The sequence below is a fragment of the Etheostoma spectabile genome, chromosome 9 (assembly GCF_008692095.1).
Source record: "Etheostoma spectabile isolate EspeVRDwgs_2016 chromosome 9, UIUC_Espe_1.0, whole genome shotgun sequence".
Classification (NCBI taxonomy): Eukaryota; Metazoa; Chordata; class Actinopteri; order Perciformes; family Percidae; genus Etheostoma; species Etheostoma spectabile.
The window spans coordinates 11,090,244-11,101,579 of record NC_045741.1 but is presented as its reverse complement, the minus strand read 5'-3'; the positions used below and the strand labels follow the sequence as shown (position 1 = coordinate 11,101,579).

The following is an 11,336-nucleotide window of genomic DNA, read 5'->3' as shown; positions in this document are numbered from 1 at the left end:
CAAACCTGAGTTAATGGTGTTTTAAGTGTGCGTGTGTGCGCGCGTGCGTGCGTGCATGCGTGCGTGCCTGCGTGTCTTTTAGGGACTTCTAGGTGTGTGTTCCGCCTAAGAACCGGTCCGACAGCGTTTGGAGCTAGAGTCAAGTCACCTGAATGAAGAAATGGAAGAGTAGTTTTACAAAAGCGGGAAAGAGAGTGAGAGTTGAAGTGAAAGAGAAGGAAAGAGAGAAACAAGCTTCGGGTACCAAGTCCACGCGCTGACTGTCAACGTTTGATTTCAACGTGTCTTTTTTTTTTTTCCTCCGCCGTTGTGACGGGTTTCCCGGGCTTAACACGCACTTTTTTTAAAAAAGTTTTTCTTTTGAGAAAAAGACAGGTTGGTGTGTAGACAGCTTGTGTCAGTTTGGTGTCCCGGTTCGGAGGGAGGCTGTACCGGGACAGACCCACACATAGGCTACCCTGTCACAGCGACACAGACACAAGCCCCGAGGACGGAGCCTGTCACCATGCCTGTGCGACAGAAAGGTAGAGCTACACATATGATTTTTTTTGTCTTTTTTATATCTCTGTAGTACATTAGCCCACACATTTTAACTAGCTAAAGAAACGATATCGAAAAAAAACAGTTTAACCACTCTGTTGCGTTAATGTCGTTGCAAAGCGCTCTTATTCGCCAGAAACTTCTATAAAACACCAGCTATTTAACACTAAATCGTTTATTGTTTAACGCATACAACGTGTAGATCGTCATTTAGGAGCTTTAACTAATTATTCAGACATTGTGGTAAATTCGGCATACAAATAGATCTACCAAGCGCTGTTTTATATTCATTTTGTATTTGCTTTTAGTAGTTACTGCTGAACGTTGATGCACAGCAGCATAGAAAGAGGGAATTCAGTTCAATATGTTTTGACTCTGAATGAATGCCTTAAACGTAAGCGTAAGCGTGTGTGCCGATCTGACAACATGTTCTTCTTTATAGTAACCGATCATTCATAAAATAGGAATTATTTTGAATTCCGTTGGGCATTCAAAGAAAGCGGCATTAGAAGTGTAGTTGTGTTGATGCTGTCAGTGCTTCCGGTTTAATCAGCTGTCCAGCAGAGTGCCATGGAACCTGGAATGTAGTCTGCTGCCTTCTTTCACACCATCAACTGTATTCCCCTCATGTCCTTCTGCTTTAGATTTACATGATGCCATAATCAAACCTAATTATTAATGCAGATAGGCAGTTCTAAATGTGCCATAAATAGGCTGAATTTACAGTTTAAATATCATTCTAAACTCCAGTTTTCAGATTTATTGTAGGCTATCGTAGTGATATTGCGCCAGGATCTGGTAAAACATGCTCTGTGATCCATCTTTTTTAAAGCAAATGAGGATGCCCAAATACAGACCTTTTTATTGCCTACTTTTCAATTTTTATTTGCCGTAAAATTTGCAATTCAACATTGATGTCAAACTCTGAATACTGGCAGTAGTTGAGACAGAAAGGGAAAGAAAACATTCTTCTGACACACCTTTGTCCTCACTCACTATCTGGAGCCAGGTGTTGTCTTTTATTAACTTCACCCAGCAAGACCTTGTGTGGTCTGAAGCAGCCAGCGATTTTAACCATAGTAATCCTCAATCAAGTAGAGGCTTTTAACAAACATTAATCTCCCCACTCTACTTTAGAGCGCCTGGAGAATTGTATAATTAGTAACGAGAAAAAGGCTTTTTGTTATTTACCTGTATATTTTGGGTTTAGATGCTAAGCGGGCCCTGGAGCTTCTCCAGCAGTATCGGGCCAAGCTTGACCAGAGACAGCAGAACCAGAGCCAGACCAAACAGGGCCATGTGGAGGAAGATTCTCAGCTGCAGCAGTCTCTGGACAGAGTCATCAATGTCTTCCAAAGTCAGCTCTTTAGTGCTCTGCTGGGTAAGGATATCTGTTTGGTTGTTCATTTACCCGTCCAGTTTCTCCGTGATACCTTTTTATGTTTATTTTTTTTAAGCCTTGGTTAGCTTTTACAGTATCTGCCGATGCTTGGATTTGACATCCGTAGGAGATGAAAGGTGACTTAATGATTCTGTGGCTGAAGGATTGCCCCCTTTGAATTAGGCTTTATTTAAAGTGCCCATATTATGAAAAAAAAACCTTTTCTGGGATTTCTTTGCGGTGTTATTTTGTGTCTCTGGGGCTTCCAAACGCTTACAAAATTTGGAAAGTATCCATGCTGTTTAGAGTGAGATACGATTTCTGAATGTCCTCTGCCTTCAGTTTCCGGGTGAGCTGTTCAAAATCTGCATGGCTTTCTACGTCACTAGCCGAAATGAGGTATCTAACTGTAGCACAGTTAGCGCTAGCATGCCAGCTCATTCTCAATGGCAAAACACTGCTAAAACACACACTACCATAATCTACAAAAGAACTACTTCCATGTCCCTGTTCTGCAGGTATTCCCCAAGTGCCCCTCGTTTAGAAGAAGTCTCCCAGCTAATCCTGCGTTGTACTGACCAAAGATGGGAAAAAGTTACAAAAAAAGTTATCGAGCTGATGTGAGCCTTACCTAGCTAATGTGCATGTGCAACTCCCAACAAAGATAGCATACAAGTGAGATGTCTCACTGTGTAGCTAAAACAAGTGAGATGAACACAAAACAGAGACCTAAACACACAAAAAGAATCTGCAGCAATATGCAGTACAACAAAAATATGGTGTTTTTGAAAATTAATCCATGTAAACTCTTCTGCTACAACCTCAAAATACAATTATGAACCTGAAAATGAGCATAATATGGGCGCTTTAAACAATTTTCTGCTCATTATTACATTTATTTATGTATTTTATTTTGTTTTCCTGCACTTCAAGGTATCAAGGTATTTAAATTAGCGTATAGATTAAAAGGTCACTGTTTGTCCACAAATCACAAAACCTTTTTCCCTCTTATTCAGATGTTTGGGTTGGGCTTAACCATTTAACTTGCCATGGGCTGTTTTTACGATTGTATACCTTTTCTTGATCAGTAGCATAAATGGGACGTTGTTAAAAAGTGGTTTTAGTTAACAGTTCTTCAAAAGTAATGTGAAATGATAACATTATCTTAAAACCTTTACAAAAACCCAGAAACTGTCTTTATGGCTAGATGCCATTGTTTTTTTGTAATTTAGGTGAACTCACTCTTAATTTGGTTCTTGTGCTGGTCTCCTTAACAAGTTCATGAACTCAGTGTTGCTACTGGACATGGAAGCCACGTTCAGTTGTATGTCTTTGACATTGATGGAGCAGTGTAGTGTGTCAGTCAGTAAGGAGACTATGTGTTTAGGACTGTTTATGAAGTCTTGAAGACAGGTGCACTTGTGCCGTGTGTTTTTGTCTAAATGAACATAAGCAGTTCTGGTTGTGAGACAGTCGGCTTGTAGGCAAGCAGACAGAAGGCTAGGACTGATCATGAGAAAAGGACATGAGCACTGTGGTCGAACGAGTTTCTACGGTGTCTGCAAGATCTTATGCCGTCATAAGACTGTTCACTAAAAAATAGAGATCAGAACACAAACATGTAGGCGTGACGTGGCCTGTCTCTGAAAACACATGGCCCTTTGTAGAAAGTCTGCATACATTTAAAGAATGTGTAACAAGTATAAATTCTTCACAATAAGTGAAGAGTTAACAGGCATGTGACTAACTGGTTAGTTCTGCTTTTGGTGAACTCTTGCACTGGGAAAACACTGGGCACATGTGGTTCAACAAACTGGTTCTCAGTCCCTGGTCTTACCTGCTTTGTGCCACGCCCACACCTGTACATGTCGTTCTTAAAGTAACACTCCATATCTCTGTTCTGTGTGTTTTCTATTAACTAAAACTGAGACTGAGTTCCTGTTTGTGGCGTTGAACTTTGATCAAGTTGTATCTCGAACCAGCGCTGTCTCTTTTTTCCTTTTGTTATTGTTAATCCTTGACTTCTTTTGTGTTAAAGACATTTTACGTAATCTATCCTGTAATGTGTTTAAATATACTCAACGTCCATGGATATGACTGTGTAACTGTCCTTTGTAATTTCTTTCCTTGGTGTCTGTTCATTTGTATCTATTGTACTGTTATAATTCCCGGTGTATAGATTCACTCTTCTCCTTTTCACTTTACACATCCTCTTACAACTGTTTATATATTCCTTATCCTCTTCCCAAATACTGTACCTCTGTTTTTCTTCCTGTTTATCATCCCTTTTATGACCACCAAACGGTTGTGAGCTCAGGCTGCTACAGTAACTCATTACCGTATAGCAGCCTGAGCTCACAACCATCTGCCTGTCAGTTCTGTATGTGGAAAGGCAAAAGGAAAGTCCTCAAATTGTAACAATTATACATTCTGTCAGTGTGGAAGCAATACTAGCAATATCACTGTGCTGCCACTAGAGGACAACAGTGTATTAGCTGTGTATCCTTTGGTTTCTCTACCACTGTACATAGCTGAAGTAAAATAATTGAGATTGTTTTGCATCAGCTTCACTTTGCATGATTCTGATTGTCATGTACAATATATAGTAGTGTTAAAGGTTTCTACTGTATTTAGAACATCTTTAAAGGGCTGCAATCATTGATTATTTTCATCATAGATAAATCTGCCAATTCTTTTTTTCCATTTACTGCTTTATCAATCAGTTGCTTTGTCAATAGTGTCTAAAAATACTAAAAAATGGCCATCACAGTTTGTCAGAGCCCAAAGTGACATTTTTAATGTATGGAAAGATTAAGTGATTAAATAATTGTTCCCTTATTTTTTGCTGATCAACTAATCAATTCACCTCTACTGCTCTGTGTGCTTTGGAGAAAATATTACTTTCTTGTTTTTGTAATTAGTTAGTCTTCATTTATACAGTTCTACGTTCATTCATCCATCCCTTCTTCTACTAATCCACTAAAACCTTCAGTCATTTATCATGGGTCTAATCTCTGCGCTTCTCCTTCCAGACATTCAGGAATGCTATGAGTTGACTGTCCTTGCAGACAGCAAGTGTTCTGTGGGCCAGACAGATGGTCCATGGAAGCTCCCTGCCTCCTGTAACCTACCAACAGAGCTATCAGCCCAGCCACAGTCCTCCTCTGGGCCCCTCAGCCCTCAGGCTTCTGGTGGGTGGTCCCAGCCAAAACCCCTGACCCCCAAACCCAAGTCAGTCAAGTCCCATGCTGCTCCACTCCCATCCGGGACACCCACAACAAAGCCATCTTCCCCTGCAACACAGTCCATTACACCACAGTCACAGCCAACCAAGGTGAAGTACCGCGCTCCCCCCCCTCCTGTCCATCCTGGAGCCTCCAAATCATTGGCATCAGAGACTCATATGCCCTCCTCTCCCTCTGCTGCCACATCCCCCGGATTCACTGTGAATAGTGTAGAAACCCCCTCTGTTTCCATAAAAACATCTCCTGGAGTATCCCTGAATGGAACAAAGCCACGTCTTACCTCTACCAACTCTGTTTCTTCAGAAATCTCCATCACCTCCACCAATCCAGAAAACGATTCTCTCTCTCCAAACCTCAACCTGGTGACTGTCTCAGCCCTCGTCTCCAACAGCATCCAATGCTTTGTGGTTCCAACCACTCCAGACAAATCTACCACCACCACTCCTATCACCAGCCCAGGTCTAAACAGAGTCACAGACCCTGTTGTAGTCTCTACAGCTCTTGCAACCAGCAAAGACCCAGGCAAACGCACTCCCAGTACAAGTCCAACTATCCCCAACCAGGGAATATTCACCTTCAGCAGCCGCAGCCCCACTGGTCCTCCGGGGCCCTTGACTAAACATTTGAGGTATGTCCAACATCTATATATTTTAATTGTTTTTAGGGTATAATAAACTTTAAAACTGATTACATCAATGCTGTATTTAGCAATACTACAGCAATGTAGTCTGGCTATCACCAGACCAAGGCAAAACTTTTAAAGGTGCTCTAAGCGTTTTTTGGCTACAACATTTTTTGTCACATATAGAAAATATCTCCTCACTGTCCGCTAGCTGCCTGTCCCCTGAACACACTGTATAAAAACGCGGTCTCTGTAGACAGCCCAGGCTCCCGCTTTTCATGTTAACTTATTATTCGTTCTATTATTTTACACAAAAATAAAACACAAAACCCATTGCAAAAAATATTTAGACAATTCCTGATAGTTTAGACAGCACTTTTAGAGTTCACCTTTAGACAACCTCTTTCCTTGGTCTCTGTCCTTAGTCCAACCAGCCCCGGGCCAGCAAAAGTCACTTTGACTAGTCCTAGCCATGGTCCAGCCAGCCCCAGGCCAGCTACAAGCCCGCTGACCCCCAACAAGGTAAGACATCTCTGGTTGTTCTGTGCCTTAGGCAACCTACAGGAAATCTCTCCACAGTTAATAGCAGAGTGTAATACGTGGTGCCGTCTATCCGAAGTGCATAGGTGATTAGTTGTTGGGTGGCAACCTTAAGGTGCATACTTTTGGCAAAGAAGTGAGGTTATTTTTCTCTCCTGAGTCTAACAGAAACTAATTTTAAATGAAAATATACCAAAAATGGAGACCTTGCATATGTGTAAATGGTCAGATGGCAGCGATTTCCTAGTAGTTTTCATGGACCTTATAGCCTCATCCTATTCAGATTTTTCAGATTCAGGTTTTATTTTGCTGGTATACATTTATTGTGAATACCCTGTCATGCTGCAGCATTGGCAAAACATTTTTTTGGAAGAAGATATATGCTGTCATCATTGTCTTTTTGTCAGAACTAGGGTTGGATAAATCTTTTTTAATATTCCATACCATCACTGACTAAATGTGCTTGATACTGACATTTTGTTTAAGCTTTAAAGGTTTTTATTTCACTATAACACCAAGTTTTGTTTCTGCCCCTTGCTGTGGTGAAACACTTTCTTGTTATTTATGGATTAATATAGAAGAATCATAGTCACAGATTATACAATTTCATGGATTTATGACTGGGTGTGTTGCTTCATGTATTAAATATCACTTCTCCTAAATGGAAATAGTTGTGATACAGGGAAAACATGTTTTTACTAGCATCAACGTGTCTCCTCTTGAACTGAAGGCTGCTGGTGGCTGCAGAGAGCAGAATTAGATGGACAGATCGTTAATGCAGGCTGGCTGTTTGAACACGGGCTCATATTGCATTATATACTGTAATATGACAACAGTAATCATTTCAGTTTGGTTAAAAAAAAAAACTCAAGTAAAGAGTCAGCAGAATGAGCTTAGAGATGAGTTCATGCAACAGGTCTGGTCTTGTTGATCTTGATGAAATGGTTTTCACCAAGGCTGGATCTTTGGGCTGTTTGAGCATAGGCTTACACACATTGTTGCTTTGATCTGCTGCTGACAATGCACATTGGGCACATATTGGGCTGATATTGACTAACTTCTATTTGTACTCCAAAGCTGGTTTCAATGCAGTTCTGCAGCATGTGCATCAGGCAACATGTCCTCCTAGCTAAATACTGTTTGTATTGCGTTGAGGTTTGGTGGTAGATTCATGTGCTTCTCGGGTGTTCCTAATTCATTTATAATCAGAAACTTGGGGTGGTTGATTTGGTTTTCTTTTTTTTTAAACTTATGTCAGTTATCACACAAAAAAGTGAATTTTATTTGGTTATGCGGCCAAAGTTTAAATGAAATAAAACTGTGATGCAAACAAAATGCAACCAAGGGTGTTATTGTGGATGTACCCGAGTCAAACTTTCATTTAAACGCATTATTAGGCCGGAAACGCCACTTTTAAGATTTACCGTGTATTGTTTTCGGCCTATTGAAATGGGAGTCCTAGGGGCATTACTATGATCGCATCAAAATCGCTATTTTTAAAACACAAAGAAGTCTCAACACTACATGAAACTCAAAGTATCACCAGGGGCTCTACACATGAACTCGGGCATTGAGAACATTGTTTGTGTACACAACGACTCACTTTGCCAGTCCAAAATAGTCGATCTCTGAATGCAACATAACAAGGAGGAGAGTAAAGATGGAAAGCTCCAAGTTTAGTTACATATAGATGCACAGAAAAAGAAGCCTCAGAAAATAATTATATTTCCTCCTATGTAGTCCATTAATTCGCATTCGGAGATTAACACGATTTGACCAACAAGATGGCGGATAGCATAAACAACAACCGCTACAGTGAGTCATTCAAAACCTTTCTTTTTAGTAAACTCTGTGTACACAAACAGTGTTCTCAATGCTCGAGTTCATGTGTAGAGCCCCTGGTTATACTTTGAGCAAAGTTTTATGTTGTGTTAAGCCTTTATTTTGTTTTAAAAATAGTGATTTATGATGATATCATAGTAGATCCTCTAGCACTCCCATTCAAAAGGCCATTTGACCGAAAATACGGTAAATCTTAAAAGTGGCATTTCCTTCCTAATTATGCGTTTAAATGAAAGTTTGACTCAGGTATATTCACAAAAAGACCCTAGGTTGCATTTTGCAGAGAGTTACGCTTTAAAGGTTGTTCGTATGATTGAATTCCTGCTCATTCAAAGATAGTGTAATGAACAGCTTAAGACTTTATAACACTTAAATTAACATGTTTTTGTTTACCTGGCACTAAAGGGGAATACGTAATAACACCTACAAATGAACAACCACAACAAAAGATCTGTATCCGCTAAATTTGTTACTTTTGAATATCGGTATTGTTATCGGCACAGAATTTCACAAGTGGTCCATCCTGAAATGAAACACATTTCATTGCATTGCTCCTTATCCGTTACTGGACTGTTCAATGAATAAGATTACTAGTTTATGATGGCTGTACTGTAGGATGAATTGAGAACCAATAGTAATGTTTTTTAGCACAACCCAGTGCAGACAGCTCTCTGTTGGCAGCATTGAGCATCACGAGACAGTCAACAATGAGTGCACAGCCAGACGAGGGAGGAGCTGGAAAGAAGCAGAGAATGACAGGAACAGAAAGAAATGTAAAATTGTGTGTATGTGTGTGTTTTATGACATTTGGGTATTTGCTACGTTTCTCTGCTCAGCTTGTCTTATATAGTATTTATAATACAGTAACATCAGTTGTAGTGATGTTGTGTATCTCGAAAGAGCCCAGTATCCTGAGTGAGTGGAATCCCATCTTTGTGTGAAGCTTCAGGGTGCGTATGGAGCTTTGACTACGCCAATACCCAAAGTTGAAAGTAGAGCATCCATTGCTATATGGCTGTTACTTTTCACTCAGTCTAACCCCTCCACTCCTGTCAGAGACTGACCTGATAAAACAGTGAGTGGTGTGTGTGTGTGTGTGTGTGTGTGTGTGTGTGTGTGTGTGTGTGTGTGTGTGTGTGTGTGTGTGTGTGTGTGTGTGTGTGTGTGTGTGTGTGTGTGTGTGTGTGCTTATGCCTGTGTATACACGTCTGTCTGTGCATCCATATTTCTGCATTTCTGCGCTTGTCTCTGTGTATTTGCTGTTTTTTGTGTGCTGAGTGTTTTCTGCACATGTGTGGATACATTTTGGAGGAATGCACTCTTCGAGGTCAACATGTGGTTACCTGCTGCCATAGAACAAAGACAGCAGCTGGAAAACAGAAGGGTGGGCGGAAGTGCACCGGGATGGCTGCCATGTTTCTGAGTCGGCCTCTATCTTAGCGAAGAAGTCCTCTCTGGCTGCTCCGATGTAGGGGCAGGTGGAGAGGACATGAGAAAATGAGGAGAGAGTGCTTAAGGGATGAAAGAAGAGGGTGAGAAGGAGGAGACAGACGGACAGACGGTGGAAGGATGTCAACAAAAGCCACAAGCGGCTGAGTGGTGGAAGTTGCAGCAGGAAGATGTTTTGGTGAAGGTTTGCCTAGTCGGACTGGTGAGGATGGACTGCATCTGCATCCTTACAACAAAGGTGAGACACAGGAGGAGAGCAGATTCGAGCAGAGCAGAGGAGAATGGCAGACAAGACAAACAAGTAAACAGGGTGGGAGAGTTTGGAAGTACAGCCGGATGACATTTTCTAAATTAATTTAAATTATATGTTTTTAATTATACATTACAGTCATCCTTTTTCATTTTTATGTTGAAATTGTGTGTGCATTGTGTGCTAAGCTACCAGATGCCCTCACGTGATCTAATTATAAACATCAAGACAGCGTGATGTTTTATTGAAAGTGAGAGTGAGACCCGCAATCCTTTGTGGAGGATTTAACGTTAAACTACAGGCTTAGTAAATGATGGGTACCTAAGTGCACCTGTGAACAATAAGCCACATCGAATTGGCGACAGGGGGCTTCTTGCACAGCTGGTGTGATGCACTTTGTGAATGAACAGACTATAAGGTGGTATCCTACACATACTGTGCTTTAGTGAAGTGACTCTAATGGGAATACCGATATGTTGCTCAGTTGTTGGTTTTGACAACATGTGACACCCAGAGAGACATGAAACTGGGTTGATGGGACACACGCTTCAAAAGACTAGCTATCTGACTGGTTGGCTGTCTGTGTAGATAACTGACTGATTCGCTGGTTGGTTGATTCGCTGGCTGACTTGTCTCAAGGCCGGAGAGAACACTTGGCTAAAAAAAGGATGGGAAAATTAAGCACATACAGTAAATTATGCACATATGTCCATGCTCAGAAATGCATGGCCTATTTAAAAGCAGCAAAACCAGTGTGAGAACACCCTCCCCACACAAAAAAGAGTGAGTCTAGACAATGGAGGGATTGAGAATTTAACTGATTATGCTTTTATTACAACAGAACAAATACGACTCGGTGTAAAGGCCAGGGCATGCTTAGAACTACAACTTGAACCTTTCCTAAAGACAGAAGTTGTGTCTGTCTCAGAGAGAGGGGCATCATGTGGGGAAACGGGGTGAGAAGTAGTTATGTGGAAGACTAGAGCTTGAGAGAAAAAGTCCACCTTCGCACACCTGGCCAATGGCTGCATGAATCAAGCGTTCTTGTTGGATTGTTGGTTTCGGAAATTATCGGATGCAGCCCCCACAATTCTGACATTGGAAAGGCATAGGGTTCAGGTGTTTTATTTGAAGCAACAACTAAACCAACTAAAGGAACTAATAGTGTGTGTGCTGGGTCTTGATTCAGACTCAATCTCATTATAGACTGAGTCTTGATTTTGCTTATTCATGGACTCTACTTACTGTAGGTGTTTATATCACATTGTCTGCTTTGAGGACAAGTACTTTGGCCCCTGACACCTTAGTAAGCAATACTGTCGTGGCGCCAGTTCATGAATTGCTTATTAGCTGTTCGGAGCCTGATTACAATGAACGACGAACTTAAAAAAGAAGTTGCATAGTCTTTTAAATCTTAGAGGGTTCTGATAAGTGACTGAAAACACACACACACACACACACACACAC

The 11,336-nt window shown here is 41.0% G+C and overlaps 1 protein-coding gene across 4 annotated transcripts in view; it reads left to right on the top strand.

Annotated features, from left to right (window-relative positions):
- The first annotated feature begins 117 nt into the window (after positions 1-117).
- dlg1a (discs large MAGUK scaffold protein 1a) overlaps positions 118-11,336 on the top strand; it is a 117,318-nt gene continuing 106,099 nt past the window's right edge. For 2 of the 4 annotated variants that reach the window (XM_032526543.1, XM_032526541.1), the window contains exons 1-4: positions 118-524; positions 1,751-1,921; positions 4,954-5,794; positions 6,214-6,310. In XM_032526543.1, coding sequence (XP_032382434.1) covers positions 506-524; positions 1,751-1,921; positions 4,954-5,794; positions 6,214-6,310 — 1,128 coding nt within the window. In that variant the 5' untranslated portion in view covers positions 118-505. The remainder of the gene's footprint in view (positions 525-1,750; positions 1,922-4,953; positions 5,795-6,213; positions 6,311-11,336) is intronic. The other 2 variants (XM_032526542.1, XM_032526544.1) reach the window with 2 other exon arrangements.